Genomic DNA, 19,544 nt, shown 5'->3' with positions numbered 1-19,544 from the left:
GGATGCCCTTCCTGACGCAACTCCACATTACATGGAGAAATGTGGCAGGGGTGGGATTTGAACCCAGAACCTTCAGAACTGAAACCAAGCGCATTAACCACTTGGCCACCACCCCCTAATGGAATGCTTTGGTATAATACCTATAAATAATCAGTTTAATTTCCAGTTTTCTTCAGACAAATCAGGGGATGGATACATGCACATTTCCAAGTCAATGAAAATGTCTTGGACTTTATTTACATCATTTATGAAGAAATACAAACATTACGGCACTCTATGGCAAATCTGTGTGGAGCAGATAGTTCTCAATAACTGAGTGTGCAAGAAGAAGAAGAGTGAGGAAAGACACCCAAACAACCCATAAGGTATAGGCTTGTGATTGGAGAAATTGTGCACAGTGCAGGCTTTGCATTTTGTATCACCAGTTATACAGCTTCATGATGAAGTGCTATAGAGGAGGATTTTTTTTTCCCACCAAAACATCAGATCTAGGCTTGCATCTCAGATGTACCTTCTGGCAAATTGTAGCTGGACTTTCATATTGGAATGACTTGGAAATCTTGATGTAGCCATCCCCTGACCTGTCTGAAGAAAACTGGCAATAAAATTGATTATTTATAGGTATTATACTAAAGTGTTTCATTATTTGTACAGCCCATCATCTTGGCTTTTATATTTTAATCAATTTATTTGTATTTGAAATGGGATAAACAAATTAAAATATGTGAAATACCAAGTGTTCCAATGCTTTTGGAGAGCACTGTATGCAGCTGAAACATTTGGTGGCTTTAAGAGTCCAGTGAACTACCTGAACCATCTCAACACATGTCCACGCTCTAATATTCACAATAATATACAGTACACTTATAAAAAGCCATTGAAAGATTGTGAGATGTGGTGGAAATAATTCCAAATCAGTTTTTTTTTACAGTTATTGGAGTTAACAAAGGCATTGAGGTGATCAAAGCCATGTTTGGGAGCTGATCAGCTTCTGTCTTACATTTGGTCCCTGGGCTCTGTGATGGGCACCTGGGATTCTTCCTGGCAGCTGTCTTCCTTCCCAACCCAGTGTATACCATGGCCGTTCTCCCGCACGGACAGATTTGGTGAATGCTGGCGTTCCAATGTGGAGAATGTGGTGAAATGGACTCTCTTTCTCTTGCTGGTGGGCGAGTGAACGGACTCGGTGGGCATAGCTTTACTCCTCAGGGAACCCACGCAACCAATGGGAGAGTCTGTCACCGAGGCCAGGCAGCTGGGTGTCCTGGAGAGTGAAGCAGTCTTATCAGGCCCAATGTCTATCACAGTGGTTGTAGTCTGGGCGTCTTGTTGGACAGGGCTGCCTGGCACGCTCATCACCAGCTCAGCATCTGTGCCAAGCCACACCCAGTCATGCCTGTGTCCAGTTGGCTCCTGGTTATGCGAGGGCGGCTTCTTATGCTTGAACTTAACAAAATATGAGATGCAGTTAACCATGAATACAAGGATGGCCAGGCAGAAAACCCCTAACAAAGCATACATTCCAATCTCCAAGTCAGTGAGAGGCCTATTTGCCAGCATTTCTTCACCACTGATTTCCACCTCCACTCTTTCCTGCCCAGGCACCTCAGTCTTAATGGAGAGGTTGTTGTAGTTCACCAGGTTACCAAGGGCTTTAACAGTGCTTGTGAAGCCAACGCTGGTCATATCTTCCACGATCATACTGTTTGCTTTGCTGCCATCACTGGGGCTGCTCTTCATGCTGATGTTCACCATGCCAATTGGACTGCTAGGGTTTCCTGAATAACTATTCTTACCCACCCCTCCAAGGCTGCCACTGGTTATGATGCTGTGGTATGTGGATTTAATTGTGGATGGTGTATTCTGCATGGCATTGTCCTCTCTCTCTGAGTTTGAGCTACATGGTGGAGGATTCTGGGATGGCTTTTCTTGTTTACGATCATTGTCCAACAGTGCGCTACCATTCCCACAGTTACTGGTGTTCTCCCTGTTCCCTCTATAAGTAATGCCATTGGTGCTCATAGTGCTGATGTTCGTGCTACTGGCATTGCTGTCTGGGCGCTGGCTGTTCACCTCAAACTTCACCTTGAGGTTGCCATTGCCTACGGCCACAGTGCTTTTGCGTTTGGACTTCTGGCAAGTTTCACAAATGGACATCTCTATTCTGACAAGAACTCCCTCGCCCTCACCCTTTGCCACCACTGTCGGAGGTGTGCCCCGCACCAATACCACATCCTGATTGAGAGATGTCACCGTCAACCGGTAGTATGAAGGATCATAAATATCTAATGGTGTCTGGTTGCCATCACTGAACTGGACCCAGGCACTGACCATGGCTTCCTGAAAACACAGAACATGGCAATGTTTGCAGAAAGATATTGTGATTTCATACATTTATGTGTGACATTGGAATAGACTAAAAATGTTACCTGCTTGGGGCTCTGGAGAACCTCCTGTGTGGTTGTGGTAGCAACGATGGCTCTGTTGTTTCCTGCACTGAGCTGCACAATCATAGAGAGCCCTGTTATGAGCTGGATGCCCAACTCTGTGATTGTCACTTTGTCATCCACGACTTTGATTGTTGTCTTGGCCAATACTTTGTCAGAAAGTGGAGAAAACACCTATTCAAGAACAAAACAAGAAAAAAAAAAGAGATTTCGGGTAGGAAATCAGTTCTGTTTTACTTTTTTGATGTTTTAGTAGACTGCTTCATCCGAAGCAATTTGCAGTAATATTAACACCAATGCCAGGAGCTTCCCTGCTAAATACCTACCTGCACAACTGCAGCAGTTTAGCTTTTAGTGTATTGGACACACTCAGTGTAGTAGATGGTTAATGGATGATCCACTCAGTCTCATTTGGATACATCAAAATAGTTTATATGGCAAATATTGAAACACCAGCTCCAGAATACCTTCATTCTGGATTATGTCAATGATTTGTAAATCATTCTGATTTTTTTCTGTTAAGTTTCCCTCCGGGTTATTTACTATTGTCCTTTTGTGAGGATTACTAGTTCTGCTCTTTAATGTGACGTTTTCACTGTGTTCACTGTAGTTTGTTGAATGTCCAGTTTTTTGTCTTCCATGTTCGCATGCTCCCATACTTTCAGATTTAATTGATCAGTGGTTTATATTACCAGTGTTAGAGCATCTCCTAGTCACCAGATTATATTACATTCTGCCATGCTCTCTAGCATTCCATGCCTGTTTGTTTTTTTAATTTATTTATTTCACATTGCAGACCTTTGCTGCCATTCCAGACAACTTTTTCTTTGGTGTTGTTTTTGCTGTGGTGACTGTATTGATTATACGTTTCAGCTTTTGCTGGCATTCCAGATTCCTATCTTTCAACTGCCATCTTGAACATTGTGGTGTGAGAATGTCTGGTTAATAAACTCTGTCTGTTTTCGATAACTGATGCTTAACCCCCTTTAAAGGTTGTTGCCATTTGATAACTCTGATTAATCAACTCTGCCTGTTTATTATTATTATTATTATTATTACTCTTCCATTTCCCCCCCTCAGGTAAACTGAGGCTGTTGTGGACTGATTACTGTGTGTCTGACCTGAGCTTGTGTTTTTTGACCATTTCTCTTGCCTGCTGTTCTCCTGCTGTTATCTGGCCCCAATTTCATAAAGCAGTCTAATCTTGTTTAGTTAACTAAATTCACTTAATCAACTAACCTTTTGAAGGTAGTCGTTGGCCAAATCGCTTAGTTGGCTAAAGTTTTGCATTACCCAATTAAGGTTTTTAGCCTGGTACAGAGGAGGCTAATCTTAGTGGACAAAACTTCAGTGTCTTACCTCATAAATGGCAGCTATCATGTACCACCACTTGATGGAACACTCAAGAGCACCCTTACATCACTCGTATTCCTTCATGATGTGTTTGTGACAGTTCTCACATTAGCCACCGGAAGTCACTGTTATGCTGAGCAGCGTTGTGTACACAAAAAGGCTTGACGGAAGTGTAGAAGAAGAACTGCTAGGCTAAGTGCTAAGCACATTATTCTGCAGTTTGTATGTGTCCGTAAATGTTAATAAAGCCAGAACGAAACAAAGGCTGGATAGGTCATGACAATGACCAACCTGGAAGCAAACAAAACTCTTGCGCATTGGAGGCATTTTTGGCAACGGCGCTCCTGAGGCCACTATGCCCCTGAAAATTGTTGACTAACGAACGTTAAGAAGGCTAATCTACAAGTTTAGCCATCGATGTGAAATGGTAATTAGATAGATGGGCAACTAACCGTACTCGACTAAGGAAATTTAATTGACTAAAAGATTAGACTGCTTTATGAAACCGGGCCCTAATCATATAAGTACTGTGAACAATAAAACCTGTTAAAACAGTTGTTCATTGTGGTTCTCTGTGTTGGGCCCTTGCCTAGATTAATTATGTACAGGTGGGTGTTATGTTATTGTGTAAATGGGAGCAACAAAACTTCCAAAGATTCTCTTTTTTCTCCATGTTAAAGGGGGTGGGGGGGGGGGGGGGGGGGGATCAGAACTCTAAGTAATACCAAGTGCTATTCAGTACTGAAAAACCTAACACGGAAGTACAAAATCCAGCAGTCCCTCAAATGGCCACTTGAGGTTGTCTCTTAAATGAGTCAGTTCATGTAGAACCCCATGTTAAAATGTACAGATTTACAGCACAAATAAACATGTTTACAGCCTGGTACCAAAAAAAGAAAAAAAATTATCTCAATATCTAGTTTTCTCATTCTGAAACTCAATTTCTCATTCTGAAAGTCAACTGAATTTTCATTAAAATTCTATCAAGCCACAAAGTTAAGTATAATTAGGGTCATGGTTGATTTGAATAACAGCTATCACATAGACAGCCACTAGTTCCTTCTTGGATAGTTAATAAAAATATCTGAATTAATATTACATCCTGTGCTATTATTATTTAAACAACTCTGTGCTCCAGTATGTTCAGTGAGTGAAAATTTACTGTTATTTAATTTGTATATTAGAATCGACAGTGCTGTGGTTTTTGAAAAATTTACTGTTATTTAATTTGTATATTAGAATCGACAGTGCTGTGGTTTTTGAGACCATTTGTTTCACTCGTGATGGTGACCATAAAAATTGAAAGTGTGCATTTCAAACATTTTCACATAAGTTGTTTATATAAATAGTAAAGCAAATTGGACTGAAGATGAAACCAAGAAACCCCACAATGAATGTACTTCACGAGAAAGTGTGCCATCAATTTTAACACGTTGTGTTCTCTCAGACAGGTGGTTTCCTAACCAACCAACAGCTTGCTTGGACAACTCACCACATTTCTTTAAAACATGGTGGTCAACAGTTTCAATGGCCTCTGAAAGGTCGATGAACAGGACGACACTTTTTTTTGTCCTAGCTCTCAGTTATATCACTGACAACCTTTAAGGATGAAGTGATAGTGCTATGATGTATCCTGAAGATAGAGCAGTCAGAGGAAAGAATAATTTTAGGTGTTTATCAACCCTTCAAGGACCTTTGACAAAACAGATAATTACAAGGTAGAGTAGGTTCCCCCGCCCTTTAGCAAAGGCATCACATGGGCAGTCTTCCACATTTTAGGGATGACAGTTTGAGAGATGGCCAAGTAAGAGATACTTGTTAATTGCTTAGCAATAAAATCAACTGCAAGTTTTTTAGGGTCCTGTGAAAGAAGAGTCCTACGTATCTCATTAACAGAGGCACAAAGTGAAAAGACTGACCATTAAATAAGCTTGTATCTACCGATTTTGACAAATATGAGGTTTTTTAAAGGTGGGGACTGGTTAAACAGGGAGCCGGGGGAAATAAAATGCTCTTTGAAGCAATCCAGCATAGTGGATCTCCCGGAGGTAACAACAGAGTCACTAACAATGTCCCTAAAATACAGCAAATTATGGTGCACCCCAGTGGTGGGTCCGATGTGACTGTATGTGGTAGGGAGAATCAACAGATATAGATGACTTGATAACTTTAGCTACACTAATAGTGCCACAGTTAATGAGGCAAAAGCCAGTAATAGTCATGGAAATATAGACCTGGAATGGACATCACGTGACTAGCGGCATGCTGCACGGCGGCCATTACTAAGGGTGGACAGAGCGCCTTGAGCCAGTTAAGGCACCTGTTAAACGGAAGCAAAATGAGGGGAAAAAAGGCAGTCTGTGCTTCACTATCAACTGCACCAACTACAAAAACAGATTCTCGAATACTAAAATGAACTGTACAAGAGCCTTAATGTAATTATGTAAAACAAATGTCTATTTTAAAGTTATGTCGCAATTTAATATCGATATACTGAGACTATAACTCAACGGCATAAGTTCTTTTCATTAAGTTGCGTTCACATGCATACAAATACAGAAACAAAAATGTTCATATATATATATATATATATATATATATATATATATACTTACAGTTGTTTAATATGATATGTACATGGTGGTCACAGGCGGCATTTAACAGTGTGGTTGGATGGGATGGAGGAGGTACTTTTTACCCTGACTGAGGGTCAAAAGTCATAAATTCTGAATGACTTTATATCTACTTGTAATAAAATGTTAGTAAAAATCATATATATTGTTGTCATTAAAAGACTAGCAATAATATTACAGTGGAAAAAGCAGCAAGGTAAATGAGCACAATGGCAAGGCATACTTCAGATTTATATTTTAATACATAAGGATTGTTTATCCACGCATGTATAGGATCGTTAGAGCTTTTAAATAGCTTGAATACAACTTACAAGGCTTCATTTATAAAAATCCATCGAGAATTATGATGACAGGGAAAACAAACATCACAGTAAATGAACAGAATGGCATATTTTTCCCCAATTTTCCACTCTTACACATAAAACGTTTTTTTTCTACCCAGGCATGTACGGGTTCATTAGAAAGAGCAATTAAAGGGCTTTAAAACAAGCCTACTTTTATTAAAATCTGTTAACAATTAACGACAACAGACTGAGAAAAGCAACACAGTTTGTCATAATTTCCCCAAATTTCTGCATTTTGCATAAAACTTTTTTTCACCCACACATGCATAAAACAAGCCTACATTTATTAAAATCTGTTAAGAAATAGCAACGCTAGTGCGAAAAAAGCGGTCAGTTTATTATTTATGATCGGCACATTTCCACCCTTAGCAATGGCGCCTTCCTGTCCTGAGCGACACACAGTTCTAAACAAGGCTTTGAACCAGTTCATGCAATGAAAATGAAAACCAGAAACCTTTGGTATTTTGCTAGGAACAAATACAAAACTAAATACTTTACTTTTTTTTTTTTCTTTTTATGTTCCGGAACAGAATTGTTATTACAATGGTAACCAATTAATACTGTTATTTATTTTGTTCTTGAAAAGGTTTCTGTTTACAGTGACCTGATGAGGTTCACTTCTTCCTGTCGTTCACTTAGTATGTGGAAAGACCAGCAATCAAGACGCCGATGCCGTTTTACACTCTCAGTTATCATAAGAGGTAAATATTGTAGGGTGTCATTCTTAAAAGTGTTGTTTTTGACAAAAAAAATTAAGTTTGCTCACTTTGGTGGGCTATAATGAACATTAAAGCAAATGTTGGAAACATCAAGCACTGACTTTCAGAGCTGTTCTTAAGGAATGGCATAAAAGCACTGTGCCATCAGGTGGATTTTTAAATAAAGAGTGTTTACTCTACTTATGTCTCAGGGAGTAAATCTTAATTTTATTTCATGGAACTGCAGGGGCTTACAGCGCCTCCAGAAAGTCAAACAAGTTATGAACAAATTGAAAGAGCTAGACTCCAAAAGGTGAGGAGGAGGTGGAGGGGCAGTGTGTTTACGGTACCAGAAAATCTCAATTTAACTAATATTTATAGTCCTAATGTGGATGACGATCTTTTTCTTACTCTTTCAACCTTTCAGGGCTCTCACATAATTGGAGCAGACTGGAACGTTGCATTATCCCCACATTTGGATCGGTCAACTGGTTTAGATCAATCACATAATAACTGTAGAATCATAATTCTTAGATTTATTAAATAACCTAACCTGGTAGATACGTATATGGAGGGAAAAGAATTTGAATGCTAAAACATACTCTTGTTACTCTGGTACATTTAAAACTTACTCAAAAATAGACTTTTTCCTAATATCTACAACATTACAATTCAAAATTCAAGATTGCTCTTACGATAACATTGTGATTTCAGATCACGCTCCATGCCGCTTGGTTTATAAGGATACTAAACTTAGAAGAGACCCTCCAAGGTGGCAGTTTCAGCATAAATGGCTCCAGGATAAAGATTTGTTAAAGTATTTAGAAAAACACATTGACGATTTTTTTTTTCAAATCAATACAATGCAAACATCAGCGTGTACTAAATGGGAAGCATTTAAGGCATTCCTCAGAGGCCATATAATTAGCTATATAGGATCCAAATCCCCAAAAAATGAAGAAATTAGGTTACAGTTGGAAAATAAAATGAAAATACTTCAAAGCAAAATTAGCAGCGGCCCAAATCCACAATTGGAGAAGGAATTGCTGATTCTGAGGGCTGAATATGACAAACACTCCTCTCTTAGGGCAGCATCTAGCCTCTTACGACTAAAACAATCCTTTTATGAACAAGGGGAAAAAGCCGGAAAACGTTTAGCTTTGCAAATAAAACAATTGGAATCAAAAACACCTATTATATCTATCGAATCAGATGGAAAAAATATATCTGACCCTGAGGAAATGAATGGAGCCTTTAAGGCTTATTATGAGGACTTGTATAAAGCACAAACAAATATAAAAGTAGAAGATGTAAATGCATTTCTTAGTAAATTAAATATTCCTAAAATTTCAAGTGAAGATGGACATGACTTAAATTCAGAAATTACTAAAAACGAACTAGAACAGGCCATAGATCACATGAGATCTGGGAAAAGGCCAGGACCAGATGGTCTTCCAATTGATTTGTATAAAAATATTCAAGGATAAATTAATAAACCCTTTATTAGATATGTTTAAGGAAGTATTCCAATCAAACTCTCTCCCTCCCTCAATGAATACAGCTATGAGTACGCTTTTTAAAAAAGCAGGTAAACCCCCAAATAAGTGTAGAAATTTAAGACCTACAAGCTTATTAAATTCTGATATAAAAATAATTACTAAAGTCTTAACGAGAAGACTCCAAAATATTTTGCCAAAGGTAATTGATTGGGATCAAAATGGATTTATTGTAGGTAGACAGGGTTTCCACAGTGTGAGGAGATTACTGAATATACTTCACTATAATAAAGATGCAGCAGATACTGCTCTTCTATCTATTGATGTTGAAAAGGCATTCGATAGAGTGGAGTGGGTGTATCTTTTTCAAGTGCTGCAAAAATTTGGATGTGGGGACAACTTTGTAAAGTGGATCAAACTATTGTATAAAAATCCTTCTGCTGAAATAATTAGCAATAGGAATATTTGTAAACCAATAATGATCAGCAGAGGCTGTAGACAGGGGTGTCCACTTTCACGCCTGCTGTTCATCCTTTCAATTGAACCACTGGCAATTGCAATAAGATCACACACTCAAATTGCTGGGATTTTACTGGCACCAACAGAACATTAAAATCTCTGTATTTGCCAATGATGTCGTCCTTTTTCTGTCAAAGTTGCAACAATCAATACCAACAATCCTTTTGGAAGTAATTATGTAATTTAGTAATATTTCAGGTTATAAAATTAACAGAAACAAGTCTATCTTGAATGCTTATGAGAGAGCCAACCCACTTCCAGAAGTATTACAATTTAATGTAACAACACAGTTTGAGTATTTAGGAATACAAATTCTACCAGACCTAAAACATTTAGTTGAGACTAATTACAATCTTGCATTGACTGATGTAAATAATTCAATTGAGAGATGGATGCCATTAATAATATCTTTGATTGGAAGAATTAATGTGTTGAAAATGAATATACTGCCTAAGTTACTTTATTTATTTCAAAATCTTCCTCTACCACCTCCTCGTGACTTCTTTTCACAAATGAAAAAAATTATAATAAGGTTTATATGGAATAACAGAAAGTCCAGACTGCGTTTGTCCTTGCTATATCTTTCCTATGACCGTGGAGGCTTGAAATGCCCAAATTTTCATTTGTATTACTGGGCCACACAGTTGAGGTGTATGATATCTACCCACATTGGGTAGATATGGAAAGTCAAGGATTGAATCTGACACTCCCTTCTTACTTATATTCAAATACAATGACACGACTATTAAAACAAACAAAAAATCCAATTCTTCGAAACACAAAGTGTGGCGAGATGTACGAATTCTTTTGAGAGAATCAACCAATTTATCTCAATTTAGTCCAATATGGGGCAATCAATTATTTATACCAGGTAGAGTCGAGTCAACATTTAAATCATGGAAGGACAAAGGACTTGCAACAATTCAAGATCTCTACATGCCAAAATCTGAAACATTAATGAGCTTCATGGAACTACAACATAGATTTCATATAAGTAATAAACACTTCTTTAAATATCTACAGCTCAGAAGCTTTATAAGATCAAGTCAAGAAAATGCAACAACCAAACCTATCAATTCCGTTTTGGAAGAAACAATAGTAAAAGACAGTCAGAAAAAGGGATTAATATCTAAATTGTACACTTTGTTAATTTCTGAAGTAGATGAAAGTTCACGTGGTAGACTGGATGCTTGGAGGGAAGATTTGTCTCTACAGATATCTGAGGAAGACTGGCAATCTGCATGTGTTTTAGCACAAACCCGATAAATATACGGCTATATAGTCCATTACATGTGGCATTGTAGTCATATTGCACTGTTCTGGGGTGAGATAAGAGATGTCCTGGGAAAAATAATTTCTAAGCAAATAATATTAGATCCAAAATTATTTTTAATGGGTGTATATCCAGAAAAACACAAATACACTAAAAGTGAACGGATATTTATAGACTTAAGTCTTTTGATTGCTAAAAAATGCATATCACTACTTTGGAAAAGAACTCATAGACCAACTGTCACTCAGTGGATATGACAGATGCTTTCAACCCTTCCCTTAGAAAAAAATTCATACATTCTCAAGGGCAAACAGGAGATTTTAGAAAATGTTTGGAATCCTTTCATAATGTATGTTAAAGATTTAAAACTATTGGAGGATGATTCATAGGACTAAAAAGAGACTGTAACCCTGGGATGTGTAAAGTTTTGCAAACTTGTTTTGTTAAAACACATTACTATCAGTAAATGCAATAGATTGCATAGACTTGATATATGCACCATGATGTTTGTTTTGTGATTGTTAAACTATGTACAAAATATTAATAAAAATATTTTGGCAAAAAAAAAAAGTGTTTACTCTCCGTTTTCCCAGGTAATTATTTTTTTTTCACGTTGTTACGAGTTTCGGAGCTTTCCTGGACCGTGATTGAAGGCGGTTTGTGAAATCCTCAGTGGAGTGGCTGTGCGTGCGAGTAAACACAGCCTGTGAAAACTGGCTGTGTGGTGCAGCTTTTCCACAAATGAAAACTGACATAATCCAAATTAAGGAATTTTTTTTGACTAGTTACCTCCGCCAAGGAGGTTATGTTTTCGGTCGAGTTTGTTTGTTTGTTTGTTTGTCTGTTTGTCAGCTGGATAACTCAAAAAGTTTTGAACGGATTTTGATGACATTTTGTGGAGTGGTTGGAAATGACAAGAGGAACAAGTGATTAAATTTTAGTGGTGATCCAGATCACGATCCGGATCCAGGAATGTTTTTAAGGATTCTTCACCATTGCGGGATAGGGGGAATTTTGACATTCTAGTTTCTAATTCCACAAAAACAAGGCAGAAAGGCTTGAAAAAAAATTAGGGTGTAACATAGTCAAATGTTCTATCAAACAACAAAGTTTGGTGATGATCGGATCCTGATTCCGGATCTGGTGATCCAGAATATGCAAAAATATAGGGAAAATAGAAAATGTGTCAGTGTGAGGTGACAAATGAAGGTAGAGATGCACAACTAACACCAAATTGTAGCTGAATCTGTACTGATTCAGTAAGGTGTCATCAGATTTGATGTAGCTTCAAATGTTATGGAGCTAGATCCAGAAGAAAACCGCCATTACCGAAAAATCGTTTTTATACAATAACTTTTGAACTAATAAAGACATAAAAGTGATTTCCAAGTTCTAGTGGTATGTTTTCATGGTCAAGGATGTCAAATATAAAGGAAAGAAAAGTGTATGTATCATAGTTTTGGTTGTAACACTGAATTGTTGAATAGATCACTGTGCCAAGGAGGGAATCTCTTTAGGGTCAGTGACCCTATGGCCTTGTGTAGCACATGCAACACTTAAAAAATAGTTCTATTTCAGAATGTACTGTTATTTATTTAGAGAAGTGTTTCATAAATGTTAAAAAAAAATTCATATATTTGCAGTTTAGTTGAATAATTAATTTTGTCTCATTTGTTTCTGTCTATAAGCACATGTAATATCAATATCAGTGCTCAGATGACAGTAGCTTCTGGGAAAGGTGCAAGTTGCAATAAACTGTAATGCCAAGCGCTAAGGATACATGCTATCCAGTCACAGCAGATGAAACTTTTTTTACTACTGAGCAAACATCATTGTTAGACTTTTTTAGGTTCAATGATTCCACGGCGTGTAGATGTTATGGCGTCAGTGACCCCATGGCCTTGGCGGAGGTTTGCACTCTCCGAGTGCTTCTAGTTAAACTTGATTCTTGATTCACTTGATTCATAAACTTGATTGGGTTCTAAAAACAGCATTTTCGGAACCCAATAACACCTCTGAACTTATTTTGCAGACATTAGTTTGGTGACATCACAGGCTGGTAGCTATCTGCAAACTCAGTTTTGTTTGTGTGTAAATATATCCTCTTTGTCATGTATATTGTAGAAGCTAGCAAGAAATTAACAATTCTAAAACTGAAAAAAATTATTTTTGTTACCTGATAACACTTCTGGAGTCATTTACAAGACATTGCGTGGATGTTGGCGTGCACGCTAAGTTCTGCTAAATCAAAGCTAACATCCTATATATAAAGTTGATTTGCATAACTTCCGCTCTTGTCAAAAGCATCATGTATACATACACACACACACACACACGCAAGGCCTCCTGCAGATGCCGTTAAACGGAGCGGAGTGGCTATACGCCCAACCGTTGGGTCAATAAAGTAAATACGCAAGCATATACGCCCAACCACAACAAACCATTGAGCGCGCTTGTAAGCTCACTTCTGGTTTCAACGCAGGAGGGGAACAAAGGCGGATATTTTTTTGCCGGCTGCGGGAGGGTTCGCAGCTCGCGGAGGAGCTGTGATCTAAAGCGGTTCTGTTTGGCTCATCACACCCAGGGAACAGTGTCAAACTAACACCATCTTACAGCCAACAAGCAGCATTTTGATCAAAAACAGTTTCATCGTTGTTAACATAGGCTTTCGTTCAAAATGCTTGTGAAGTTTGTCTGTTTTCATCCATTGCGGTGTTTTCGCAGTAATTAAAGACGGCGCCATTAAATGTGTCAAACATATGCCGCAATAGAGCCTTAAAAGGTGGTGTAAAAAACTTAGTTTAGATGCAAAAAACAGGTCAAATACACGATCATGGTTGGGTAAATAAGATAAGACATTATATTTATTTGCCCAACGGTTGTGCATGTAACGTTCAATGTATGACTTATCTGCCCAACGGTTGGGCAAATAGCCTTTGCCTAAACGGAATATTGTTTTTGATTGATTGATTGGTTGATAGAGGGGCTCTGTAGAACATGTACAAATTGTATATAAGACAATGGGATCTTAATAATTAATTAAAGAAACTGCAAATTATGAAGAATACATTGCTCATACGGCCAAGGGTATTTTACAATTGTGTTATATTTTTATTATTTTCTATTGTTGTTTTTTAATGTTTTAGATGTGCCCCTGAAATTGCAATTGAAATTGACATCAAAAGACTGCAGGCTACAATATAATGCGTATGCAAAACATTCATGAATTGCAAATTTGAATAAACATGCCCTTACATGCTAAATATCTGTCATTATTAGACACTTTATTCATCTCTTTTTCAGGGAGGAACAATTAGCTCCTTGGTTACTGCCTTGAATTCTATGCCTGGCACACTTTTATTTATGGCTGGTTCAACTGTGACTTGTCATGAAATAGAGTTGCAGCAAATCGCAAATGTTCATCTTTGAAACTACCAACAGATATGAAAATTCTCTTGGCTAATTACAGGACCCAACGTTAATGTTAACCCAAATGATGGCTATAAATAATAACTGAACTTCTAACAGTTTCATTGCAAGCATGAGTCATTCTTTTACTGAAGCATGTGTTAATTTTACAAACATTACAACTTTAATATTTTAAATTTCTCCCCTACAATATCCACCCAAAAATGACAGAAATTTATGTTTGCACTTGTTAAAGAATTATTTTATTTATCTGTAACTCAGCTTCAGCCAATTTATTTCACAATGTCTCATAAATAATTTACAATAATAATAATAATAATAATAATAATTATTATTATTATTATTAGTAGTAGTAGTAGTAGTAGAAATAGTAGTGCATCCTTCTGACCAAGTCCAGTTTATGCCATTTAGCAGTCTGTAAAAATAATAATTTTTAAAAGCCTATAGTGAAATTAGATCTCATTTTTGTTGCGTTAAGACCAAATTATTGTTGTATAAGCATACCAACTTAGCAAGTATCATAGCAAGAAGGCTAACAAACGTTACACCACCAAAGAACATTAGCCCTTCATTCATCACATGGACACCGTAATAATACAGAGAAGACAGTTGTATACATTTATCCTTTGCTTGTTTGTCTTCTTCTTTTTTTCCTAAATTGGGCACCTGATGGCTTTGACTGTCTTTTTGTCCATCTGTTTATTTGGCACCTGACAATCAATAGACCACTAGATCCTCTGGTCTCAAGCCCAACTCTTTAACCGCTAGACCATCACCTCCCCTTCCCAAGTAAGTGCTGCTGCAACTGCAGGGGGCGTCAATTTGCCAATTAGCCAATTGCCAATTCACAGATTTGTTTTTTTTAAAGTGCTTGTGCCCACTAGGCCACCCACCATAAATGCCACCCAGGCGGCTGCCTGCACCAAAAACCACTACTGATTTCCGTGTTTTTTTTTTTAATACACCATGTATACGAGGTCTGTGAGAAAAGTATCCGACTTTTTTATTTTATGCAAAAAATATATGGATTTGATTCATATGTTTTTACGTCAGCCAAGCTTGAACCTTCGTGCGCATGCGTGAGTTTTTCCATGCCCGTCGGTTGCGTCATTCGCCTGTGAGCAGGCTTTGAGTGAGCACTGGTCCACCCCTCTCGTCGTTTTTTCATTGCGAGGAAATGGCGGAATGATTTGGGCTTTGTTCCATCAGAATTTTTTCAGAAACTGTTAGAGACAGGCAGCTGGAAACCATTGGGAAAATTCACATGGCTATCGGTGAAAATTTTATGGGCTTCACAGAGATTAAGGAGTGTTACTACCGCTTTAAGGACGGCCCACAATGGCACACAGCGCACCGCGCTCCGAGCCGCGATCAACAGGCAGAAACCACTATTTCATTTCTGAACGGATGGCTGTGTGGATCCGGGACCATCGTGTGCAATTTCTCTGGTTATCACAAGAGCTGAACATCAGCCATTTTCCGGCAGATTTCACTTTTAACAAGAGATTTTGTGTCCAGCTCTCCACAATTTCTCTTATACTCACTCGACTGGTAAGCCACTGAAAGCTGAGATAGGCATGTCCCAACTTGTCCTCTGACACTCCAAAACGGAGGTGTTCTTTGTCTCGCTCCATCAGCGGCTCCATCGTGACACGCGAAGCCTCCGCGCGGCTTTCCATGACAAAATCTCTTGTTAAAAGTGAAATCTGTCGGAAAATGGCTGATGTCCAGCTCTTGTGATAACCAGAGAAATTGCACACGATGGTCCCGGATCGACACAGCCATCCGTTTAGAAATGAAATGGTGGTTTCTGCGTGTTGATCATGGCTCGGAGCGCGGTGCGCCGTGCGCCATTGTGAGCCATCCTTAAAGCGACAGTAACACTCCTTAATCTCTGTGAAGCCCATAAAATTTTCACCGAAAGCCATGTGAATTTTCCGAATGGTTTCCAGCTGCCTGTCTCTAACAGTTTCTGAAAAAATTCTGATGGAACAAAGCCCAAATCATTCCGCCATTTCCTCGCAATGAAAAAACGACGAGAGGGGTGGACCAGTGCTCACTCAAAGCCTGCCCACAGGCGAATGACGCAACTGACAGGCGTGGAAAAACTCATGCATGCGCACGAAGGTTCAAGCTTGGCTGACGTAAAAACATATGAATCAAATCCATACATTTTTTGCATAAAATAAAAAGGTCGGATACTTTTCTCACAGACCTCGTATTTCAGATGATCAGCACAGACTCTTTTGTCTTCAAAGGCTTCATTTTACTCAGTGTGCCGCTTTGGAAAGTTGTAGCTTGCTGAGTAATCTAATGCGTTAATGTTTCTAAATCAGTAATGAGAATAAAGTTACTCCAAGTCACTTTGCATTACTATTATTTTTGCATTGTGGGTCAATTGCAGCATTAAACTTGTCCGTGGGCAGGGGGAGGTCGGGGTCCGAATGAACTGCCCGCTTTCAGTGAGCTGTGAGCTTTTCCTCCGCGGTTTTCAGCAGCATCTCCAAGTTGAAAAACAGTCGTCGTATCTCAAAGCACGGTGACGACAGCACACCTGTACTGAGCTTTACAAAGACATTTTTATGCTCTTTTTTCCCCTTTATTTAAAACTCTGAGCTGAGCCGCTCTGTGTGTCCTCGCTAAAAGCAGCTGATCCACGGCGCATTAACAACTAACACTTTTTTCCACCCAAATGCACCTTAAGTCTCTTTCTGAGGATGACATTATATAACTTTCTTACCTGCCAATCTGGTCGTGTTTTCTGCATCAGTAAATGTTATCCATACTTACTGCTCAAAGGCTGCTCAAACGCCAAAAGCAGGGGCGAATCCAGATGGAAAGGGAGCATGGGGTGGGGCAGGAATGCCCCCCTCCCCCCACAACACCCCTAGATTAAAGGTCCACTTTTGAAGCCTTTTTTAACTAATAATAATATTACTATTACTACTCATAATAATAATAATTTCAACAACTAAAATGTTTAGAGAGAATTTAAATGTTAGAAAAGTGTTATAAAGATTTTAATAGTTACATTTCTAAAAAAATGTAGGTTAGAAATTGTGAGTTTTACCATTACAGTGCCGTCAACAGTTAAATATGAGGTCAAGAAATATGTCTTTATTTTATTTTTTTGATAAAACAAGTATTTATGTTCATTGAAGTCAATAAAGGGTGACTATAACATGAGTATTGGGAAAACGGGTTATCATTTTCATGTTGAGGTGGTGGGGTGGGGGGTGTTGTCGGCACCTGCTGAAAGTAACTAGCAATCTAACTTAGTTACTTTTGAAATTGAGTAATCAGTAAAGTAACTAAGTTACTGTTTCAAGGAGTAATCAGTAATAGGATTACTTTTTCAAAGTAACTGCGGCAACACTTTATTAATCATCCAAATTCAGATGAATTAGCCTGTTAGCCTTAGCTAGCTTGGTAACTTTGATATAAGGGCTTCATTCCTCCCTTTCATGTTATGCCAAACTTACCCATGCTCCACCCCTTTACCCATAAATGGGAGTAAGTCAGAGTCAGGTACTACCAAGACACCAACACCTGAAGCCACCCATTTTGAAGGTTTGGTGATTTTGTCTGTGGGTAATTTCAAGGAATTGACCAAGACTCATTCATTACTACTGAGAAATGTTTTCGAATATATGGCTGGTTTTGCTTCACACACATACACGAGCACAGCTCCAGTTATGGCCAAAGGTTTGTGGACAACATCACTGATTTGGGGGGAAGAGCTTTGTTGGGGTGTGTAACTGGCAATTTCTGAAATGATGGAGCTGCTACCACAGTGATTCAAAAAACACTGATGACTGACTGGTCAAGGGAAGAAAAATGAAAGTGTCTGAATGATGAGTACACAACAAAGGAGGTGAAAAGGCACTGGATGTGTTTCTTTGTCCATTCCTGGGTAACTTTCAAAATGGTTTTTCTCTTCAGGTGTTACAAAAAGTCTGGTATTGAAGAACACAAGAACTATGGATGTTTGGAACTATGTGTACAGAGCCCATCCCAGTCATTTCTGGACACTTTTCAATACCCAGGGGTTGCGATGAGAGTAATTAGCCTCAGTACTTCAACAAATGTGTCTTTGACTGTGGCTCAGATTAGAATTAAATGTCTATTAATTTGCTGGCACTTGTACAGTTGGTGCTCCAATCTGCTCAAGCAGGAATTATCGTGTCCGACCCAGTCTCTGATTGGCCAATCTGCTCAAGCAGGAATCATCGTGTCCGACCCAGTCTCTGATTGGCCAATCTGCTTAAGCAGGAATCATCGTGTCCGACCCAGTCTCTGATTGGCCACTATGGTCTTTCCATTTGTTTTGTGGCATTTCCTGCAGTAATTCAAATGGTTATAGACTTCAAATACTACTAAATGAAGTACAGCAGCATGTTGTGGTATTTGGGTTTGATCTGTGTCGCGGTTCTGTTTGATTACCTGGATGGCAGTTGTTCCAAGGTCCCTTCCCGATAGCACCCTTCCCGCCTGCAGCCTTGCCACACGGGGGTCCTCCACCTTCATGAAGTATCGCACTAACTTTGTGACATCTATCTGCCAATCAGAGCCCAGGAAATAGGCCTTGGGGTCCCTGGGGTCCTCCTGCTCCGCTATGTAGTGCGTAAGCACACGCACTAGGGCGTGCTGAAGCTGCAGCATGCAGCCCTTCCCCTTTCTGTTTTCCTCACTGTTCCAGCCAGGTCTGGGATATGATCAAAAAAAGAAAAAACATAGAGGTCACACCTGTCACGCTTTAACCCCGTGCACTCCAATCACTCAACACTGCCTCTTTGCTTGATTGGATCACACTGAATTACTGCAGTACATTATGTAATGGAATCCTAACCCAAAATCCTTACACTGATACGATTTGGATTTAAAACTCTTCATTCCATGGGAAGGCTGTTTGGATAAATCCTGTCTGACCAAATGAAATGTTGGCACGTTACCTCTTGGAGGTCAATATGGGTATCCTCCAGCTTTTGATCTGACTCAGCTCTCTGTCAGACACCTCAATCTGGAGGGGGAGTTGGGGCATCCACACATTCAGTTCCAGTTGAGCGCTCAGGTAGCTGTAGGTGAAGTTCACCATCATCTTCACTTTGCCCTTCGTCTCCTTGCCGTTCACAAAGACATACTCACACCTGTCGGACACCTGCAGAAATGGCAAAAGGAACAGTTGCCATTAGGATGTGTTCGTAAGGAGATTATTGTCTGTAAAGATGTAAGTCATCACGCCAAGACACAGTTATCTTATATCCCCATAAAAGTCAGTACTTTAGCAAACAGTCCATTGTCACAACAACAAATTGCCTTGCAGCTTTGTTGTACTGCATGTGTCTGCACAGT

General features: G+C 38.9%; 1 protein-coding gene across 1 annotated transcript in view; it reads right to left on the bottom strand.

The window, feature by feature from the left end:
- Positions 1–918: 918 nt before the first annotated feature.
- The window catches only part of LOC117510142 (transmembrane protein 132D), a 223,538-nt gene continuing 204,912 nt past the window's right edge, over positions 919–19,544 (bottom strand). The window contains 4 exon segments of the mRNA XM_034169755.1: positions 919–2,340; positions 2,430–2,621; positions 18,636–18,897; positions 19,145–19,350. Coding sequence (XP_034025646.1) covers positions 997–2,340; positions 2,430–2,621; positions 18,636–18,897; positions 19,145–19,350 — 2,004 coding nt within the window. The 3' untranslated portion in view covers positions 919–996.

This window comes from Thalassophryne amazonica, chromosome 5 (assembly GCF_902500255.1).
Source record: "Thalassophryne amazonica chromosome 5, fThaAma1.1, whole genome shotgun sequence".
In the NCBI taxonomy this organism is placed as follows: domain Eukaryota; kingdom Metazoa; phylum Chordata; class Actinopteri; order Batrachoidiformes; family Batrachoididae; genus Thalassophryne; species Thalassophryne amazonica.
Note: the sequence above shows the minus strand (reverse complement) of the source record. Positions and strands in the feature narration are given on the sequence as shown.